The 23,125-nt window shown below is 43.8% G+C and overlaps 1 protein-coding gene and 1 long non-coding RNA gene across 20 annotated transcripts in view; one reads left to right on the top strand and one right to left on the bottom strand.

Moving 5' to 3' along the window:
- Nucleotides 1–23,125, bottom strand: part of NFIA (nuclear factor I A) — a 409,015-nt gene that overhangs the window by 60,369 nt on the left and 325,521 nt on the right. For 9 of the 19 annotated variants that reach the window (XM_068198897.1, XM_068198899.1, XM_068198898.1 and 6 more), the window contains 4 exons: nucleotides 20,559–20,676; nucleotides 18,091–18,218; nucleotides 1,997–2,083; nucleotides 872–910 (listed from right to left, as the gene is read on the bottom strand). In XM_068198897.1, coding sequence (XP_068054998.1) covers nucleotides 872–910; nucleotides 1,997–2,083; nucleotides 18,091–18,218; nucleotides 20,559–20,676 — 372 coding nt within the window. The remainder of the gene's footprint in view (nucleotides 1–871; nucleotides 911–1,996; nucleotides 2,084–18,090; nucleotides 18,219–20,558; nucleotides 20,677–23,125) is intronic. The other 10 variants (XM_068198902.1, XM_068198911.1, XM_068198914.1 and 7 more) reach the window with 2 other exon arrangements.
- On the top strand, nucleotides 7,891–10,347 carry LOC137478831 (uncharacterized). The gene is made up of 2 exons (XR_011001835.1): nucleotides 7,891–10,030; nucleotides 10,133–10,347. It is a non-coding gene; the product is annotated as an uncharacterized lncRNA (long non-coding RNA).

The raw sequence follows: 23,125 nt of genomic DNA, 5'->3' as shown, positions 1-23,125 counted from the left end.
TTTATTTAATAAAAGAGCTGTGGTCAGGATTGAAAATAGCCCAGGTGATTTACCACGGACTGTAAAGCCACCTGATTTCTGCACAATTTGAGGTGAAGAGTTTATAGGTTATTCCAAAGGAAGAAAGAGTTGCAAACTGAATTCATGTGCATTGTACCAAGGGATTTATAATTTGGCAGGTCAAGAGTGGACCCATGGAACTGTTATGTTTTGGTATCCAGTGGTTCCTGGTGTTTTTACCCCCTGACTGCCCGTGTGTGACAGTCACGGGACTGAACTCTCCACAACACCAGAAATAATTTGTAGCTGCTGTGCCCCTTCCTGGAAATGTCCACATCCAGATGCACACTGGAATGGCACTGGGGACCAGCCACCAGCAGCTCCCAGGCAGAGAGACTGAAACCACTTCCCCACAGGTGATACCAGACAGGTGAGATCAGCCTCCCTCCTCTGCATTCCCAGTGGCTCCAGGATTCCCTGAGGGAAGGCAGAGCACGGCACTTTGGCTTTGGCATCGTTTCCAGAGGAGCCTGGATGGCCCTGCTGCCTGCAGGTCTGCTCCTGGGAGCTGCCCAAGCCCTCTGCCACCCACAGGGCAGGTGAAAACACCCCTGGCAGAGAGGCACAGAGCTCCCAGGGAAAATCCCCCTGCAAGTTCCATGAAAGCAGGCACGGCAAGGGCAGAGGTGACATGGGAGTGCCCCCTCCAGCGCTGGCACTCTGGCAAAGTGCTTGGCACGAGCTCTGTCCTTACTAGACACCGGAGAATCCACACCAGAGGGGGCACCTGGGACATCCCCCCCCAAACCAACACGAAAACTCTGTGCACCGAGAACGAGAGCATTGGCATTGTTCGAATAAGCACACCCACCATGAAGTGCTCCGCGGTGTTCGGGGTTTCTTAGATATCCTGATTTTATAAAAGAAAGTAAAAGAAGAAAAAAGAAACAAGGTGAGAGAGAACACTATCATATTTTGTAGCAAGCAGGATACTGTGTGAAATCTTGGCCCAGTGAAGTGATAAAGGGAAAGCTTTCAGTTTGCTTAAGGGAAAACTTACGAGCAAATAGCGAAATTACCAAAATACCACATTGCAGAAAATAGGTGCATTTAGGTTCAATTAAGCTGTAAAAAGGAAAATGGCACTTTAGCTTACAAAAACCAACGGACACAGGGAGCTATCAGAAGCAACTTTACAAGATTTGTGTGTGTGAGGATGCTGCTTCACTGGACCAAGAAAGCTACAGTATGGGACAGGATTTTTCTTTTATCAGACACTTTTTCTAGATAGCTTTGTCCAACCTCAGAAACTGCTGCTCTGACATTATAAAATAATCCTACATAACTTGATCTCATGAGCTTAGGAACACAGAAAAATAGCCATGCCAAATCAGATTACAGGGATCCACCTAGTCCAGAATCCTCTCCCTAACAGTGGGAACTAATGGACACCTAGAAAAGAGTAAAAAACCAGGGAAAGCATACAGTGCTAATTCTCCAAAACACTCTCCCAAATCATTTGTGATTCAAGGACTTCTAGGACAAAGTTGATATCATGCTATTGAAGCTGCTCGAATCCAAATGCACAGATTTACATCCCCCCTCCTCCCCTTTTTTTTTTTTTTTTTGGATTTCTACCCCCATGAGATTTCTACCAGTCACACAGAAAAGGTTTCACAGTTTGGTGCTGGCAAGTCCAGCGTTCTTGCCACTAACTCAGAATGAGCTAACAGCTTTCAGAAGCCCAATGATGTTATGTGTATAAGAGCATCCAACACTTTTTCCTACGTAAAAAAGTGACATGTGTGCTGAGGTGCTCTAAGTGTAAATACTTTGGGAGATTTGATATTTTTCAACCTTTTACAAAAAAAAAAAAAAAAAAAGCAAAAAGAAAAGAAAAAAAGCGAGGATCTGGCTGTAAATTGATATTAACATTTTTCAGTATATGTGTAAAACACATGTTTCAGAAGAATAGAAGAGAGAAACTGTCACTCACTGGGAAGCTTTAGAGCTATCTGGCTCCCTGGGAAACTGCATGCAACTATTCTGGTGTCCAAGGGTTTGACCAGTGAGTTTCCTCTTCCTGCAAAGAATGAATGCAGAAGTAATAGAAAGTCTGAGGGGGAAGATTTTAGCAAATGGCTAAAGATAATCCTATTCTGCCCACTCCAGCAGGTAGGAAGCAGGTGGTGGTGGAAGAAAAAGGGTGGGAGAGGAGAAACGCCTCCGTGTCCCTCCCAGGAGCTGGCACAGGGAAGAGTGCACTTGGAGAGACCCAAAGGCAGGCAGCTCAGCCCGGTGAAATCCCTTTGTGTGTGGTCACCCCAGTCCCAGCACTGCCACACAAAGCCAGCACGTTCTGCTCTGATTCTCAGGGCCTGGCTGTGGCTCCCTTTCAGGATGGAGCACAGGGACTGGTACTCAGCACTCTGTGCTTCACTAGAAATCCCAAATTCCCACACAGGAACACTGGCTTCTTCAGCATCCTGCTTAGTTTACTATCCACTGTTCAGGGGGATTTTTAGAAATTTTTAATTTTAATTTTCTAATCGAATTGGTGCCTACACATGAATTTTTTACTTCATTTGTTAAAAGAATCAGTAAAAGCAGGGGTTTGGAATAAAAAAAAGCTTATCCTTACATTTTTGATGGCATATTGACTTTGTAAGAGTCTACAGGCAGGAGTGATATATCAGGGAATCCCTATAACTTTACTTAAAGCAAAAATTAGAAAGTGATCAGAAAGTTTTATAGAGGAGAGCAGAAACATAATTTTAAGCCTCTTAAAATTGCCTGAACTGTGAAATCAAGTAATGAACACTAGAAAAGGATCTGTCAGCTGGAATCAAAGCTTAGACTAGTCAGCATTTTCTTCCTAAACCTTATTATGGCAAAGATTTTTCATCTCTGCACTCTGTTCAGCCCAACAAATAAACCAACTTGACCTCCACCTGTTACCCGGTGAAGTTGGCTGTCATCTCTGACTAAACCCTTTTCTTTCCCTTCAAAGCCCTCGGCACCACTGAGAAGGTGGGAAGACACAGCTGTGCACTGACTCAAATTGATACCAGTTCATAACCAGACAGCGTTTCACAGTACAAATTACAAGCAACAAGGGGGGGGGGGGGTGGGGGGGAAGAGGATAAAAAATGTAGTGCCAATGAATTCTGGAAGGGGGCAACATTTTTCATCCATTTAACAATGAGATTTTCATAAAAAGAAGGGGGTTTTTTTTGTTTGTTTGGGTTTTTTGGTTTTTTTTTTTTTTTTTTTTGTGTGTGTGTGATATTATGGATGAGCATTTGAGGCAAGAAACATTTTGCTTATGCCATAACAATGAACCTGTGCTAACACCACAGAGGAAGGACTGAAGAACATAATGGAAGCTATTTGTGTTGCTTTTATATTTCATAACTTGAATGCATTACACTGGTTCAAAGAGGTTCAGCTCCAGTTGCACGTAGCTTTCTAGACTTAGGAACAAGTCACAGCTATATAATGCAACACTGCTAAATGAAAAAGAATTAAGTATTATGGAACACAGAACAGCAAGAAATGTGCCATGAGGAAACACGTGTAGCTGCTGCAGTCATTTCTTCAAATATATCATCGTGGCAAAACCGAGTGAGAAGCTTTCTAATACAAAGGCATATCAGAAAAAAACCATTTCATATAAAGTTGGACTTCTCTGGGTGATTAATGCTACGTTCAACAAAGGAGACAGTGTCTGTCTAATTACATTAAATACTTATCTTCTAGGGATTGGCAGGGTGTTTCTGCTCAATGTCACTTTTCATGACAATGTAATGATAGATCCGTTTACTTACCAGTGCCATTAGCAAAAATTGTACTGTTTTCTCAACTGCCCTCATATCACAAAAATATTTGATTAACATACTGCAGCTTATCTAATACTCTAAGCAACATATTCTGCATAGTTTTCTCTCTATTAAAAGAACAAGATTACAGCTTGTAAAATTTTTATTGCACTCACACAGAAATAAATGAATAATGTGTGATAATAGTTCAAGTACCTTACTAGTTCACAGAACAGGTTTACTTGATTTAAAATATTAACTTGTACTTGAAATATTAAGATTTTGGGGGAAACAAGCAAATAAACAAAGTCAGTACTCTGAGGCACTACTTCCCATCCAGGTTTTAGTTATTATTTCCTTTTCATTTCAGCACATGTTTTGAAACTTTTAATACCTTAGGGGAGGGGAGAAAAAAAATAAAAAAGGAAAAAAGCTTTCATTCCTTTGCTGAAAAATAGATATGGCCATCTCCTAAGTCTTTAAAATTCACCAGATCATGAACTGACTCTTCAGAGTCATGCTACTGTGCCAACATCCAAAAAACAATAACCCTCTGGAAGAATGTACCCAACCAAGGCAGTTTATATAGCAACAAGATAATTTCATAAACTTATATTGAAGAGCGAGGCTGTGATGTAACATTCTAGCAGTATATATCAGCTGCCTGATATTTACTAACAAGGTTAAGCTCCTATCTGTTTGTCTCAGCACTCTTCATAATTCACTTTTTAATGGATGGACAGGAAAAGTCAGCAGTGTATGGCACAGATCATTTTTGAAATAGGACAAGACAGCTTACGGCAGTGGCTGCTCCAAAACACCCTTCCTGTTCCCACACAATCACATCAAGCCTGGACTTTGCAACTACAGTGCTTCAAATCTGCTCATAAATCCTTTAGGGGCGTGTTTCTATTTCCAAGTAAATTGGTAAATTTGAAATACAAAGGGTCCCGAGGAGGAGGTGTCACCGTCAACTGGTGCCATGTATACAACATCAGTTCTCAGCTGCTTGGGTTGGTACTCCTGGGCAGGAGAAGGCACGTGGGGAGCTGCCTTCCTCCCGTGAGGAGTGAGGACATCCACCCCATTTTGTCACAGCTCCTCGAGCTGCCACGAAATGGCAGCAAGGACGCGCCAAAAACGACTCGTACGAGGCACAAATCGACACAGCGATGCAGAATCGACCCAAACTGCCTTAAAATCCCTTGCAAGTGACTCTTGCAGCGAGAGGATGACACCACAGCCAACTGCCACATGCGACTCTCCAAATTAATAATGGATTTAGGATATTCATTCCCTGGGCTGCGAGGGTTCGGGGTGTGTCTGCAATTATCGAGATATAAGTCTGACACACATTATCCTTCTATCAATGTCATTTCCCTTAGTAGCCAACAGATTATCAGCAGCTTTGTGATATTCCAGGTGTCAAAGAAGAATTAAAACCACAACAATTGCACAAACAAAGGGACAAAAGATGGGATACGTGTTTCTGAGCCCTGCATATCAATTTAATATGTGCAGCTGACAATGATGCAAATGTCCTCGGGAGAGAGGCAGCAAGATCCGTGCCCAAACATACACACACCACTGTCAGCAACATGGCAGGGAACAGAAGCAGTAGGATTCCCAGCCCAGGACACATGCCTCAGCAGGCAGAGCAACCCAACGAAACAATCCTCTGGTTGGGGAGAATTTTGGAAGCACCTGATATGGAAAAGGGCCCTAAACAAGCCAGATGGTACTTTTAGCTGGCAGCAGAAAGTAGGAGACAGCCAAAAACATTACAGCATTTCCCCAAGAGGCCAGCAAATCGATTTTTAACCATTTTTTTTTAAAGTGATGCTATGAATATGAAAAATAATGTTTAGATGCCTTTTTAAATCGCTAATTTTATGGATAATACACTTACAGAGGACACAACTGGAAGAGAGGAGAAAGCAATGGATTTTGACTTTCCCAGGGTGGTTGTATATTTGACATCAAGTTTCTATTCAGTCACTGCCACTGTTTACTCAGAACTGGGTGTCAGTATTTGTTCTGGGTTATCCACATAACATTAAAGAGAAAAACCCAGCAAAAGTAGAGAAATAGCACTGTAAAATCACAATAGCCCAACAGTTCACAGGGCATGGGAGAAATGTGGTTTGTAAGCCTGCTTTGTCCTCTTAAAACCTTCCCCCCACCCCAAATTAATGGGTTTCTAGATGATCATTTTATAACACAGGACAAACAGTTTCTTTAATACTTACAAGGTACCATTTGGTGGGGGATTTGCATAAGAAATACAGCTGTTTGGGGGAATATTTTAATTTTTAAAACCTCCAAACAGCCAGAATTTGCAATTCTGCCTGGATGACAGGGATCTTTTCAGAGATCAGTGTGATGTCAGATGTCGAACAGTCCCTTTGACCAGGAGCAGCTCCTTGCAGAGCACCTTTAGGTTACCTGTGGTTGGGGGAATTTCACTCAAAGATGGAGAACAGAGGTGGGTTGTAGGGACTGAAAGGGCAAAGAGAGGCAGAGGAGTCATGAACCAAGTGGGAGTGAGCATCACCCTCTGTCTCAAAGCTGCTCCTCACACGTAGCATTGGCCATGCTCTGAGGAAGAGTCAGGATGATGCTTTACTTCCATTTGCTGCTATTTTGTTTAAAAGTAAAAGCAAGCAAGCCCTAAGACAGGGTTAAACCTGGACTACATCCAAAGTGCTTCCTCCTGTTCAGAGCAAGGTAGTGCATTAGTGTGCTGCATCATGGATAATACTCCTGGAGACAGGAGCTGCTGCAATAAAACACTAAATGTGAAGAAAGATAATCCATACATTTCTATTTTTCAAATCTCGTTGATTCTAAATCCTTACTTTTTTTTTTTTTTAATAAAATTATTTCCCTCCTATAAGTGGAACCCAAGACTTTGCCTCCAGCCCTTGTTGAGATAAAACAGTCCCATTTTTCTCCAGAGTGCTGCTCTTGGGGCTGCAAGTATCACCTCACTTGTCTGGCTTTTTGGGGTTTGAAGATGTGCACACAAATCTACTGAGGCAAATGAAGACTTTGCACAAAACAGTAAAACAGCCTATAATTTCCCAGCTAAATTGAGCAAGTGGATCTCTTATGTTATGCTTTTTGGTGTATATCACACTAAAAATAGCAGCGAGCACTGATGTAAGGGAGGAGCAGAAAGGATGATGTCAGTAGGGCTGTGCTGGAGTGGTGAGGACAAGCAGAGGTGGAGGATGTTGTGGATCTCCTGCTCTTCCCTGAGCAAGATGGAACCAGAACAGAGCTGTAGCCATGCTAGATGCTGGGATTTAAGTTTCTTTGGAGCTGGAAATGGAAAGAGAACTTAAAACATCATCCCTTCTTTAGGCTCTCTGGGGGCTCAACTGCATTCACACTGTGAGCTCTGGGGTGGAAGCCACACAAAACCCACTCTGGGTGAACAGCACAGCTGCTGTCACAGCACACAGACATTTCTGCAGGTATAAGATGGCTCTGCAGCCACTCAGCCAAATTGTTACCCGAGCTGAGAGGCTGTGAGACGGGTTTCTGTGCTTCCCTGTGCTCGCTGACTGCTGCAGTCAAAGTGTTGGGGCAGCACTTAACTTGAAGGAAAGTAAAGAAAGTAACTGGGGAATGATTTATTCACTACTTCTGGCAGTGAAAAAGAAAACCACTAAGAAGCATCCAGCAAAACGACCAGGCAACGGACAAAAGAAGTGGTTCTTCCTCATGCAGCACTGAGTAAAACTGGAACTTTTTCCATGGGATGTTGTGGAGGCCAAACTAAAGAATGGGTTAAAAGCACATCTCTGAAAGGAAAGTTCACTGAAGCCAGTCAATCACAAAGATGTGAGCAAAACCTCTGGCTCGTGAAACCAAGCTGTTTGCTGCCAAAATCCATGGGGCTGTACTCTGAAAAGCATCACTGGATGCCTCTCCTACTGTTATCTTTCCTTAAGTGTCCACCACCAGCTCTTGTCAGAGACAGCAAACTGCCTGTCTAGGTGAGCCTTTGGTCTAGCTGAGAAGAGCCATTTGTTCCTCTCTGTGGGCAGATTTTGGTAGGCTGGAATGTGCTGTACATGGCAGTTGAGGAGCAGGAAAATTGCAGAAGGCATCCAGCACAATGAAACTAAGGAGAATTGCTCCTCACCTGGTGCAGAAGCAGGAGCATATCTAAAGTCAGTGTGGCAGAAGGTGTGGGAAAGAGAATGAAAAAAAAAAAAGATGAGATTTGGTCTTCTTCCTGTACCTGGTCCTGTACAGGTCTTCTTGGTCCAGACCTTCCTGGTCTTCTGGAAGTGTTCAAGGTCAGGCTGGATGGGGCTTGGAGCAGCCTGGGATAGCAGAAGGTGTCCCTGCCCATGGGATGAGCTTTTAAAGGTCCCTTCCAACCCAAAGCATTCCATGATCCTATAATTCCACCAGTCTCCTAACACCTCTCCTTGCACCTTTTATCTTTGGGTGAAAATGTTTCCTTTAAAATAAAGCCTGTTTTCTCCTCTAAAGCCAAGATCAAACGTGAGCAGGGAGTACAGTAGCTGCACTGTGTGCTAGGCACTGGAGTGAAGGTTGTACTGGGAATGTTAATAAACAGTGCCCAGAGCAGAACTTCTGCATAAAAAAGGGTGTATGTTACATCTCTCCCCTGTCTCGTGCAATATTTACACAGCTGTGCTTTGTAAAAAGTGTGTGTGGGGGGTTTATTATTATTTTTTGTAACTTATTTACCTAAGATAGCCCAGCATCTGTTTTGTGGTGAGCTTCTTTCACAAAGTTTCACAGTTGCCTTGACTGATGCAAAAGGAGGTCACGCTCCTTACTCAGTGATCTTAAAACCATTTGTTTCAAACACTTAGCCATTCTATTTGGCTAATTTTGTTCTGTTCTGTGTTTTTGGTTTGTCCTCTGCTTGGAAATGTAATGTGCATCCCTGGGGGAGCCTGTCTGGCTAGGTGAGTATTTATCTGTTTTATAAAATGCAGAAGTGCACAGGAATTTGCAATAATATGCATCATTTACTGGCTCTCAATATGTACTGTATATTGGCTCTGAAGATTACTAATATTTTCCAGCTGCTTTCAAAAAGAAAAAGAAAAAAAAAAAAAAGAAAGAGTTCAGTGGAGTCTTTGCAGTGGGTCCTTTCCCATGACTGCCTACACAGGTGATGAAGACTTTCCTGCGTCCTGAAGAATTAATAAGCCTGAACATTTCTATACCAGCAGCATACCACAGGAGATAAAATATTGCTTCTGCTTCCCAAACACATTAGAAAAAGCAAGTCTGCTGATCTCAACTGCTAAGACAGCACATGAAAGGAATGTAGTCCATTTCCCAACCAAGATCTAATCTATAGGAGAGTTTATAGATCCAAGTCAACATCCTGAATTGGTCCCAGAAGCAAACAAGAAGACTAGTTCAATTTTTTTGGAACACTACTTTTAATGTGTTAATGCCTTTTTGCAACTAAACAGCCTCATGCTGCACTATCAGATGATCTTCAAGGATCTCTGGGTCAGAGGAGACCTGTCTGGAGCTCACAAAGATTCAGGTTTGAATTCAGGTTTGACAGACCCCAGATCAGCAAGAAATGTACAGCCACAGTCATCCAGAAGAGCTCCTGTCTTTCAGAGCTCACCTGTGGAAATTGTCTGCTTCTGTCTCAGTGCCAAGGAAGGTGGGAGTTTTCACTTGGTGTCAAAAGTGAAGCCCCAGACACATCACTGTCTTTGCTTTAAGTTACATTTTGTGGCCTTTTGTGAGCAGAGGTTGAGGACTCCCCTCTCTGCATGTGTCCAAGGTTAGGCTGGATGGGGCTCCGAGCAACCTGGGATGCTGGAAGGTGCCCCTGCCTGGGGCAGGGGGTGGGACTGGATGGGCTTTGGGATCCCTTCCAAGCCAAGCCATGCTGTGATTCTTTGATTCTCTGATCAACAATGGGTGGCAACAAAATGTTGTTTGGCCACTAACATCGTTTGAGGAAGGTCAGGCCCATGGATGACCAACACAGCACTGCCATGCCAGGAATCCTGTTCTCATTGGGAAGCATTGCTCCAGCCTTTGTCAGGGAATAGTTTTCTATGCAGGAAATCCTTCCTATATGTCTGGAAAAGGATGCAGGTGATGTGAATTGTGTCTGGTGACAGAAATACCTCAGGTGACCTTACACTGTGCCAGTGCACAAAAGATCTGCTTTTCTCTCGGCCACTGAGGTCAGTGAAAGCAGCACGCAGGGGTGATGTTAGCACCAGGCCAGTCAAAAACAGCTTTAATTTCATAACTACAGGAGAATTCTTTCTGCATTTTCAACTCAGAACTCCTACAGCTCCATCTCCATTTTTAAATGATGCATTTCCTGACATCTGGAACTAGATGCAAGCAGCGAAGCCACAACACTGACCGACCGCCCGACTTCTCCGGGACTGTGCTGAAGGGATGTTTTCCTCAGGGGATTACAGCAAAGCTGAGGCATGTGCTTCAACACTTGCATGGGATTACTAATTTTATTAAAAATGGAAAGTACACTTTAGGCTGAATCCCAAGGCCAAGTTCTTTTGTGTTGTCCGGCGTCTGGAAAAAAAAATAAAAGGAGCCTGGGAGGGATGTGAAACCATCTAGAACTTTTCAATCTGAACTGACTTTTCGGTGACCAGTTCTTCCCCTACCTCCAACTTCCTTCCATGGTTTTGAGGCAGCACTGCCAGCAGCATGGCATGTTGTCACAGGTCTCATGCTACTACGTGAATTGCCAAAGACAAGCTGAGCTATTGATCCAGTGGTAATTTGCTGTCAAAATGACTCTGTCTGTGATGGCAAATGAGCAATGTTAATCACTCGACTTGACGAATGCCACTGTGAAAGACTGACAATGCTCAAAGCACCACCATGGATCTGCTGCGTTTTTCCTGGCTCCATTAAGTTGCTGGTCTTCACTGGCCTTGACCAATTAGAGTTTAAGTTATCCATTAAGGTGCAGTTCTGGGAAAGTTCTGTTTAAAATAAACAACAACTTATATTGGTGAGTAACTCATCAGCTATGCAGCAGCCTGATTCTGATTGCCTGGCAGAGAAACACACACATTTTGTGCAGTATCTGATAAAAGATCTATAATGTGCTAACACAAACCTATCATGTAGCACCTGTGACTAACAGATTGTGATATCAAAGTCTTGATGCCTAAGTGCTCCTGAAAATGCATTAAACTTTTAGCGGCAGGAACTGTAGACTGCCAGTGACAAGGAGCTGATATGGTATTTCAGTAAAAGTTGATAAGTGTTATTGCTCTTAGAAGAAAAGAAAAATCTTGTGTTCTTGAAAACCACTGGGCAGCTTGTGTTTTGATGGGATACTGTAATGCAGAGAGCAGGGATATGGCAACACATGGACTCTATGAAAAAAAAATACATTTAAGGAAAGCTCTGTATCCTACAGCTGCTGGAGCTCCTTGAAGTGTGTTCCCATCATACATTTCATTTCAAGCATCTACCTGTTCACTTGGAGTCAGCTTTTCAGGTGGCTGCCTGCATGTGGGACCTTGTTGAATTCCATGTTAAAGAACAAAGTTCGTCCTGAATGTGAGGAACAACTTCTTTCCTGAGCAGGTTGCCCAGAGAGGGTGTGGAGTCTCCCTCGCTGGAAATACTCAAGACTGTGCCCTGTGCTCTGGGATGACCCTGCTTGAGCAGGGAGGTGGGACCAAATGACCCCGCTGTGGTCCCTTCCAGCCTGAACCATTCCGTGTGAAATGTTCCCACTGTCTTTAGATATTAAGTTCAATGGAGGAAAAAATGGCACCGGTGCCTGCTGGGAGATGTGCTGAGGTGTGTAATGATGCTGCTGCACCAGGCAGGTACAGGCAGAACAGCTCTGGGACTGCCCGACCCCACACACTGAGAACCAGAGGGCAATTCAAAGTCACATCTGGGAAATACTGAGTAAATACAATTGGCAGAGATCCTGGATGTAGACCTCCTCTGGTCTAAGGAAAAGCGATGTTACCTAGGCTTTGTCTTTCTTCTGTAGGCCTATGAGTATCCAAAAAGTTCAGCTCAAGGAAATTAATTAAGATCATGAAATTCCTGTGTCTAGATATGACCCAGTGAAAACTGCCCACTGCAGCAAGTCACTGAAAAGTAGTGCCAGAGAATTATTTGACATTGAATACTCCAGGTCTGAAGTTGAATGTTTTCCCAGTGAAAAGGGATTATTTTTCTATTCCTTATTTTGTATAATACATGGTTCTCATGTTTTTCATCATATTTTTCTGCAGTCAGTCCCTTGAATCTTTGGCAGTAATGCAGCACAATCGTTGAAAACTTCTCTGGGCTCTGAGTTAGTGCACGATGTCAAGGTCTTTGATGAGCCCACAGACCTTTTGCCTGAGGACAGATCAGACACACTCTGCATCGCTGATGCTGGGACACACCACACATAAAATTTTATCTTCCAGGCAGTGCCAGGCAACAACTGTGCTTAGGGCATAAAGAAAACGATCTAGGATCTCCCTTATAGCACTTTCTCTCAAATTTCCAAGATGTAATTCCGAACAGACATTGAAAACAAACTCTTGTGGTCATCTGAACTATGCCTGAATGAGCTTTTCTGATGCATATGGCATAAATAAAAGTTTCTCAGTAAACATGGAGAAGTTTTCTTGCATGCTGAGAAGAAAGCCCATGCCAGATTTAGGAAAAGCATTATTGAAACAAGTTCTGGACTGGTTGCCTGCATGTGGTTGTTCCATAACCAGCCATGGGGAGAGGCACGGCACCATTAAGTTAGGGGTCACTGACACTGCAAGGGAAATACTCCAAAATAAGATCTCAGCTCCTCAGTTGAACAGAAATTCCTCAGAAACTGTTTTCAGACAGTCCCATAGATGGTGGCATGAGAACAAGCAGCAGTAGCCCGGGTGGTTTAGTGAGCAGTCATGAGGCTGACTTTAAAAGCATCACCACCACCACAGATGAGTCCGGCAGTCTAACGAGGAGCTCTCCAGCTTTCTGCAGGTTCATGTGAAATTATCAACCTCACAAACCCCTAAAACTGTGGATATGTCTATCAGCCATGCAGTGCAAAAGATATTACTAATTCCTTAAGGTTTCTGCACTGAAAGTCTTGTTTGTTTCCTGGGGTTTTCAAGGTGAAGACACACAATGGCCCAGCACAGCATAATGGGAGCAGAACATCCAGGGTGGAGCTGGGGCAAGGGGATGATCATAAGATGAACAGCCACACCAGTCTCTCAGTGGAAAAGGGACCACAGAGCCCCAGCCATTTTGCAAACCAAGTTGGTCAAGGCCACAAGCAAAGCAGAGCTCTCTGTCTCTTCAGATACCTCAAGAAGTGCAAGGAGTGCAAACAGGTACCTGTCCTGGGATTACTGTCCTCTAGGGACTAAACTATCATGTGGAAATGCAAGTAGATGATCTAAGAATAAAACAGAAGATCTAAGTAAAGTAACAAGTAGAATATCTAAGTAAAGAATCCAACAGGATACTCTGAATTTGCATCTTAAAGATTTCTTTCCACGCCATGCTGTAGAAACACAATGGAAGCAGACTTGGCAAATACCATCCATATGTTCCACAAAATGACTGAGGGAGCACAATGTGAACATTACTCCTGGACTGGATCAAGAGAATGCATTAAAAAAAAAGCATAAGAGGAGTACAGATATACATTAACTCAATGTTTGCTTATTATGGAATTAAAGAACATATACCTATTATTATGGCTTACCCCCATTACAAGCAGAGCTGCCACAGAACTGAACACAGGCCAGCTTTGTGCAGGAGTTCAAAGCCAGTGTGATGTTGCCTTATTTTCTTACTAGCATCATCTTTATCCTCTCTTGCCCTTCTTCACAGTTAACAAGAGTTATGTACTGAAAGTGCTGAGATAAAGTAATGGTAAGGAGGATACCGCAAAAGGTATTTGAAAAGCAGGAGTAATTTACTACATGTCTGCTTTGTTTTACTTCCTAAGCCTTCCTGTTGTGAAAGGAAATTCATCTTTTCTGGCAGACTCCAGCCTTTTTAGGTCGGAGAGCTCCCCAGGAGCTTTCGAGTGCAGGTAAATGGATGTGAGACTCAAGGAGTACAGCACAAGGAACATGGGATTAATGCTGGGGTTTGCTTTGGCTGTCACACCTGACGTACAAGGAGAGTGCTGCACCCTTGGTTGCAGAAAATATCTGTAAAATAAACAAAGCTGAGTCCTTTGCTCATCACTGCAAGCCCGATGTGCCACAAACGGAGAGGTCGTGCTGCCGGCGGGTGAAGCGTGAAGGATCTACACCCAGATGGGTGAAGCACGGAGGATCTACACCCAGCAAAGTCTCCACATGAGACAGACATCAGCGTGCCTCAGCAGAGCAAGCGGAAGCTCAGAGGAAGGGCTGTGGATGGACAGTAGGTGCAGCCTGTATCCTGCAGACAGGAGTAGGCACGGGGGGAGCATCCACTGCCTAATCTAAATAGCACACAGAGTGGTTTTGTCCTCTTCTGTTCTCCGGCCAGTTTGCACATATGTTCTGAGCATACAGCCTGCCCTCCAAAGACCACTTACAGGGGCAGTCACAGGGAAGCAAAGCAGGAAGAAAAGTATCCAAAAAGGGAATTTGTTCAAGAGAAAAAAAATGGAGACAGATGTAGAGCAACAAGTCACGGCTGCTGATAAATAACCTTCTGCCTGGAGTGCTCTCTTTCTCTAAGAGGACTTCACATATTCCATTTCATATTTCCTTTCTAGGAAGTCAAATCTTTCTTTTCCTGGCATTTGTTCTTTTTCCCTTCTGTATGGTCTAAAGCTTATCTTCTCATTTTCCCTTTCTCTTCTAGGTTTTGCTCTCTTTGAAGTGCATTTCTTCCATCTCCCTCTCATGCAGCCCTGATTTCCCCACACTGTCCCAGGCCACACCTTTCCCTACCACCCTCTCCCAGTGCCTGTGCCATGAGCATGTGTGTGCTTCACACCTGCTCCAGTGTTTGAGTCTCCCCTCTTTCTCATGTGCACACCTCAAAATTAAGCAGATGCGACACACAGAGATGGAATTTTCATCCTCTCACTCCCATAAACCTGTCAAGGCATATAGGCCAAGAAGCTATCTCTGCATAAATCTAAATCTCCTGTGAGGAAGCAATCTACTCAAAGGCAATAAAGGCAAAGGATGTATTATTATCTTTGGTGTGGATCCTACTGGGCTGGGAGGTTGGCTGCTGGCTCCTCTCTGAACTTTCCTTCCCAGCCAGAGCAGCCATCCCACAGACAAGTCTAAGCTTCCTTTCCTTGGTCTGATTTCCTCCTCCTGTTGTTTGGCCAGTAACCCAAAGGACAGGGTTTAATTATGGAGTTTGGAAACCTGGCTTGCACTACTCTGCCAGCACGGGATAAAACCTCAGCCTGTCTTCTGAAACAGCACCATTCTGCACTGCTGATACCTGTGTTATCCCACACAGCACAAAATGAGCTGCAGGGAAGAAATGCCAAGTTAAACAGAAAGATGGGTTTAGTCTTTAAACTTCTACTGCAAATTTCACCGAGAAGAAAACAAAACACCGAAGCTCAGAGATTACTGTATGCTAAAAATTGTGCCACCATTTTGATTGTAGATTAAATAAATGGCAAGGCCTTGCCCTGGAAATAGAGACATCGGAAAGGATGGATCTGAAACTGGTCCAAGCTCCAAAGCTCCCTCTCAGAGAGGAATGCTGTGGAAAGCCCCCAGCTAAAATGGGATGTTAGCATCACTTGTACAGCTTTCAGGTGACCAAATTATTTTCTAAGGCAGATGACCCACTAAGGGCTCCTCAAACATTTTACACTTGTGAAGGTGAAAGCCCCACGTCGAACACAAAAGGCCACACGTTAGTGTCACACCCAGAGGTGATGTCTGGGCACAGACCACAGCAGGACGTGTCCCTTGGGGGAGCACCTCGGGCCAGTGACACCCCACTGCTGCCCTGGCGGGGAAGGACACTCAGCACTGTTTTGTCCTTCACCACTGATGAGCTGTGGCTCTTCAGGTAATCCTCTGTCAGCCGTGCTCTTGCAGTGACCCTGTTTTACAGAGAAGCCGAGGCAATGAATTCAGAGGACAGGCTGCTGGAAAGCCACGGCAGAAACACTGGGGTGGGGCTGCGTGGATATAGCACAAGGATGGCTTGGAAGTGCATCCCACGTGGGCAGGATAAAGAAAGCTCTTTTTCTTCACAGCTGTGACAGTGATAGATGGCTTGGTGAATCTGAGCTATATCTAGTTGGTACCTGGCTACAGTCCCTGATGCTGCAAGGTGATTTTCTGCCATTTTACAGTCAAGACTAAGCAGAATCTGGGATTTTTCTATAAGTGAGGAAGGTCATGAGGAAGGAAGAACCTTCTCTTGTCTGACTTGTTCTTGCCTTTCTGAGCACCTCAGGAAGTTTGACATGGGCAGCTGTGCTTCCTCATGATGGGCACCCAGTGGTGCCAAGAGCAGCAGAGGTGCTTTGGAGGTGGTAAAGCTTTGGGTACTTCCCTTGCCCAGCTCAGCAGCTCAGTGCCACCATCAAGCCAGGGCTTGGATGAGCCAGAGGTAATGACCACATGCGGGGAAAACCACCAGAAGTGACAGCAGAATTAATAGCCAACCTCTGGCTGCTGCACAAATGGAGAACATTTGTCATTAACCACGAGTACCCCAAACTTTGGGGGGAGCTGTCCCCCAGCCTGGCAGTGATGCAGAAGCAGTGACCCCATCAGTTTTCAGCCATCTGTGTCTGCAGAACAGGCTGGGATCTCTCCCTTTAAGCCGAGCTTTTGTCCGCGTTTCTGCCGCCTCGTGAGCAGAGGTTTAGCACAAGGTGAAGCTCTGCCTTACATCATCTGGTGCCTGGAGCTGATGAAGGGGACAGCCCCTGGAGCCTGGGAGCAGGACACCTCAGAGCAAACACCAGAGCCCTGGGGACGGCGGTGGCAAGGCAGTCACGGCGAGCCTGGCACTTGTCTGCCTGCAGGTCCACCCTCTCCTCCTGCCAAAGTGCCACATCTGCAGTCAATAAGGGCCCACAAGCTGGCTCCTCCTCATTAGAGGAGAGAGGGCAGCTGGCAGGGGATCCTCCAAGGGCTCCCAGGCACAGGAATCAGTCTCCTCCCAGTCTGGAATAGCCCAAATTTGGTGACTTTCTGGGCATGCTGTAAAGGACAGCTGTTTGACAGGGTCTCCAGAGAAAGCTGTGGGTATGTTTCCTACATGATGAAGGATATAGGTGGCTGGCCAAGTGCCCACAGAACTGATTTTAATGCTGTGCAGGTCGAATTTACTTTTCTGTGCTGTATAGTTCATTATACACAGTGCCCTGGACAAGCATGTGTTTTTCCCAAACAAACCAAACCCATACTATTTGAAATCCAGACAAACAAGAAAGACAAAAAATACGTATTACAAAAGATCCTTTGCACTTTTAGAGGACCTCGTCAAACCCTGGGAGGCACTGCTTGCCTTCCTCTAACAAATAAGATTTCTGTTATTTTTATTGGCAATAAATACTTGATTATTTAGCTGCAAGCAACACTGAGGCATTAACTTCACCTATGCACATAGCACTGACCCAGAGAAATATTTCCAATAGAATTAAGCACCCAGATGATCTCAGGATAAGTGATCAATGGACAGTTAAGTATGTAACATAACAAAACCCAAAAAAATGATCAACAGGAAAGATCACACACAAAAATTAACTGAGAAGAGGCCAAAGAGCTTCCTCAACATTCTGAAGTGTAACAGCCAGTGATATCTATTTTAATATGAAGCCTCCAATCACACTTCACAGCATTACAGATTAATAAAACAACTCCTTCTGTAAGTCTCTTAGAAGTCATTACTAAGTGATCTCAAGTGTTGTATAATGCTTGAAAAGTCCTTCTACCTTATATAAGTTTAGGGATATTTATTCAAGCAGCATAACTGATGGAGCACAGCCCAGACAGGTACTGCTTTTTGCTAGAAAAAGCTATCCCAGAACTGAATCTGGACAATTTGACAGAAAAAGACCGCCTATCTCCTGCTGCATTATTTAAATACTTCAGATATTTGGCCAAAACACAGAAGTGACACACTACAGAAACATTCGCAGCTGCAGGAGCAATAAAACCACGGCCATATTTTCATGAGGCCGTTTCTCGGAAGTGACGAGACGTCTAGAACTGGTCACCTCTCTAACACAGCAATTCTGATAACGAAACAGAGCAAGTGGAGATGATGTTCTGGGGCTCTGGGAGCCAGGGCTTACCTGGCTCCACTTCATGCCATCCGCTGGACTGGCTGCCACTGCCTGGAGAGCGCCCTTGGCTTGTGTAGAACGGCTCCTCACCAGGGCTGTCCATCTCATCCTCCACAGACTTGAGACGCTTTGTGGAGCTGAGAATGCAAAAAACAAATAATGAAGGCATGGAAGAGGAACCAAGGCACTGCTGTTGGGACATGCTTGAGAATAACTCAAGGTGGAACAGATTTAGGGCGCTTTGGTGAGACATAAAACAACATTTCACAGGCCAAACCCCTAAACAAGCACCAGTTTGGCCAGAAGTTAGTCTGACATTTAGGCTTTCACAGATTCAGAGCAGGACATTTTTCAAAGCACGCAGAGGTCAATAAAAAGGCAAGAATTTCATCTGCATTGCATGATTCTTGCAGTTTGAATGAATATGGTGATGACACACGAGACTTATTTTCACTGCCAGATTTTTTCATGGCTAATTCTGAAAGCAAATTGTTTATCAGTTAAAACTTTTATTTTCAATCTTTTCAATTAGCCCAGTCCCATAAGAAGAAACATAGGCAAGTGAATGATGGAAGAATCCATTCTTGGTTCAAATGTTCACGTTATCCTACAATAAGAAGCATTTGACTCTGCAGCTGTGCCAGCAAGCATAGAAAGCCCCCAATGGGTATCTCTGGCCAGTGTCAGCATTAAAGAATCCCCCTGTGATACATCACACCTCCCTCACCAGAGGCTCAGGACACAGAAGAGCCCTTTGAGTGGTCTCTGGTGGCCGCTGGCTCCAGCAGTTCTGCAGGGAGAGGATCCCAGAGCCAAAGACACTCAGCTTGGCTCTGTGTTCCGTAATGAGTTGTACAGATTGTGTGGGGACCTTACTGAGAATTTCTCTTCTAAGTACTTTTCCAAGGCTGGGCCAGCTCACTTTTTCTTTTTTTCCCCCCAAATCTGTATTCTATTAAGACTTAAGGCATTCAAGAACGGCTCCTCTGTGTAGGGGGAACATATTTAACAGACATAAAATCTTCCAGTCGTGGTTTAGAGCTTGCAGCCTCCCTAGCCGAAGCTCTGCACAGGTAGGAACTGGCGGGTGTGCAAAACCAGTTTGTGAGAAACAGGAAGAATAAGTCTTATGGCATGTGTGGAATGCAGGTTTGGCCATTCCTTAATTTAGAGAATTGTTATGTGTCAATAGGGGAAATTGTGTGCATACAATATAATTACCGCCTGATAATTCTGCTGAGTCTGTGTATTTAAAGAATTTTTTTTTTTTTTCTGACTGGGAACAGCCTAATGAGAGGAAAACAAACATATTACCAAGTTATTAACTACCCATGCTGTTTATAATTAGCTCCTTATCAGTGGTAGCTATTTGCAGAAGAATAGAAGAGCAACAACTGAGCTCTTAAGTAACATTAATAACCTCACTTTTGCTTCTGGAGTCACCAGGAAATTCTACCTGAGAATGGTGCTAATGATGAGTGCTGTAGGCTACACAGTTTACAGGCAAGAAAGAAACAGCACAAAGTTTTTAATTGATGTGTAATGGGAATTGTAGTCACTGAGCTTCATAACGTGCACACTAAGTGCAAGACAGAATGTTCTTCCAGTCACTGCAAACTGTAAGAAGTTACTGCTGAGAGCCTCTCGTTAAAGATTATTATTTTTAAAATAAAAACAACAGCTATACTCAAACGACAGAGATTTTTCACACGTGCACTTGCTCACTGCAAAGCTGGTGGCACTGCAGGCTGAGATAAAAATGTAGAAGAGCGTTAGGCAGGAGTTAGACTTTCTTGTCATGTCTTTAAAATAAGTGATCTATTTTGGCTGTGGGGGAAAAAAAATCAATCTGGTTCCTTAATAGTGTTCAAGACTACTCGAGTGACTGAGCTTGTTTATAAATCTAATCTCATGGATGATTAAAGTGAAAGGTAAAAAATAAAAAATATCCTTGTTTGATAGTTGGCATCTAAGTCGAAATCAAAATCAGATGGGGCAGTCATCTGCATTAGCAATTTGGTTTTCCAAAGGCTGAGTCACAAACTTCTAAATGCTTTATGAAAACTAAATGCTTTACAGACCAAGAGCCTAAAACAGTCTTAGTCTCACAGGTAACACTTTTTACAATAAAGAATACATGTAAGTCTATCTTAAGACTTTCCTTGCATTTTTTTATGCTCCAAGTTCTCTTCTGCCACAAGCTGAAACTCAACAATTCCACTGGAACTTCTCCTGATACACCCAGATACAACCAGGAGCTACACAAGACCACGCAGCAGTTTTTCTTAGAGGCTCGTACACACAAAAAGAACTTTACTGCAATCCAGCTGAACATTCAGCTCTGTGAATCTGAAACAGCTCCACATCATGAGGCCCCCAAACAGCTTGTCAGAGAATTTAATGGTTACTTCCCCCGATGAGTAATGATGCTGGCCTGGGTTTCCAAGGAACCTGGTAGTAGGCAGAGATTAAATTACCTGGTAGAGGATGTGCTAGGTAAAGACCTCCTCATTGCTCCTGGGCTCATGCTGTAGTACGAAGAACTTTCCAAATCTGAGAGGGAGAAATTAGGGCCTGTTCCTGCAGCTATCGGTGCTGGGGAAACAAAAGAGATTGCAGTCAGTAAGTCATGTGAATATGGCATGAATTGCACTTCAAAATCACTTTCTTCTTCCTCATGGGTGTGTTTAGTTTCACGATGGGAACAGGTGGGATGTGGAAATTAGGAAATGCTAATGGTACCTGGCATTGCACTCAAGAAGATGGAAATTTTATCAAGAATACAATGTTCCGTGACATAGAATCTCTCTCACATTCCTCCAAAGATATTATTATTATTTTTTAAAATTAAACAATTATGGCATGACTTTCTCTAAGCACTACTTTTCTATTAATGTAATTCTAACATTTAATGAAACTTGGTGCTTTTAGGACCACGTTGTCTCCATTGGCATGGTTACAGATAGGCTGCATCATCCCTGTAGAGTGCTTGGCAGGATCTATAAGCAGCATAGGCAGGGAAATACACACCTCAGAACCTCTGGGGTACGTGTGATTTACAGCCACAAGCACAGAGGTTAAAAAAGCAGATGAGAAACTTGAATTCTTTTCTCCTAAGAGCATCTGAGCTTTCCTCTGGCGTCTCCTCCAGCTAAATCAGAGCTGGAGACACACGACTCCCCAAAAGTTTTATCTAGCAGTGACCTTCCACTCTTCACCTCATCACCTTGCCCAGTACTGAAATTTTTATTGCAGGGGATACGAATCCCTGCAATTTCCCTGTCCTGGAAATTTGGTTTCACATTAAACGTCACGGATTCCTACACACCCTGAAATTTGCAGGCACAAGCCACGAACTCCATGTGCTGTACTCCTCTGGGAGCAGACAAGGAACAGAGCAGCTTAACGTTGGAGTCAGCAGAGAATGGATTTTGTGCCGAAATGCCACTAATACAGCAAATGGTACCATGTCCACTGTGGCTTGTTCCAGTGCTATTTACAGGACAATACAACTTCGGGGGCTGGCAATCACAGATCGTGAGTTTCTCTCACATTTCAGAGCCATCTGAAAAAGGACGTCCTGCACAATGAAATGCACCAGCTTGGCCTGGGCTGTATTGTCTGAGAGCCCTGATTCGCAGCCACAAAGGCGAAGCAGTCTCAGTGCCACACAGGGATGCTGAGCCAAGTTTAATCTTTGGTCTGAGAATCTGGCCCATTTTCAAACGTGAAAAAATCTTTGAGTCCAACGGGGAAGGAGTGAGGAAATGAAGACAGGATAGCTCCTATCACCCAGCTAACATGTCTGGGCTGGGAGTGCTGCCACTGACTGTAACGGGGCCAGTATTTCACCCCAAGTCTTAAGGAGCTCACAATGTCAGATTTGACAGAGGAATAATGTAGCTTTGCAGCTGCCTCATCATCCCCACAAGACAATTAGTTGTTGTTTGGCAAGGATCTTTTAAGAACGTCATTGAGACAGAAAGGGAACAGCCTGGATATCCACAGACTTTTAAAAGCCGGGGACGGAAAATGCACAACGCCATTAAAACTTGAGAAAATCTGGAATGGTCATTAAAAGGAATTAAGTTGGGAAGTAATTTATGACAAGAACACTCAAATCCTTTGTTATCTTCTCTTAACTATCATATGCTTCCTGCACACTAGGTATATGAGAGGGTGTGTTAACAGAGGGAAAGAAAAATTAAGCACAGTAAAATTAACTCGTTTTATCAATTTGTGCTTTCTGCAACAGTTTCCTGACAGCAGCTACAAGAGGCTGTAAAACTGATGAATTTGCATGGAAAAAGAAACCGGTGTAAGTAATTTGTGTAAAAGGTAACAGGGACATGGACTGCTATAATTCAGACACCCTGCAGATAGCAGACTGCTGCAGTGTGTGCAGTTATGGGTTAGAAAAATGACCACACTGCAGTCAGTCTGACTTGAATGGAAATCAATCATAAAGGTACTCTCTGCAGCATCTACTCCACAGTTTTCAGCAACTTCCTTGCCAAACAGATTTGTGCTCTGCAAACCCTTTCCTGAGCAATTCCTCTGCACTCTCTGCCTCCCAAACTTACAGGTTAAGCACACAGTTTTCCAAACAGGAACATAAAAAGGCAAGCACTGAATTAAAGCACCGTTTCTTTCTGGAGCACAATGAACTTCCTGGACATTGCCAGATTTATGAAACAGTTTTTTTCCAAGGAGATAAGGAAGAAAAACTGGTATGTGGCAACGCTTCCCTTCTTTCTTTCCCCCTGTCCTGTTTATTGCCCTTCCCCCAAATCCTGGATATTTCTTGAGTTGGCCCTATAGAAAAATGGAATGTGTGTTCAGAGCAGGGGTAGGGTAGGAACAAGGTATTGCTGATGCTGTGTAAACTCAGTGCAAAGCAGAAAGGGCTGATCCCATAGGGGTTGCTGCCTGGGTAGCAAACACTAAGGATGCTCTACTGGTCACTGGCCAAAACCACCTTGCCACACTCAAATGCCAGTTTGAAACCAGAGGGTTAAAGAACAAAACTCACCTTTAATAGACA

Source organism: Anomalospiza imberbis, chromosome 9, assembly GCF_031753505.1.
Source record: "Anomalospiza imberbis isolate Cuckoo-Finch-1a 21T00152 chromosome 9, ASM3175350v1, whole genome shotgun sequence".
Classification (NCBI taxonomy): domain Eukaryota; kingdom Metazoa; phylum Chordata; class Aves; order Passeriformes; family Viduidae; genus Anomalospiza; species Anomalospiza imberbis.
This window is presented reverse-complemented; position numbering and strand designations above follow the sequence as displayed.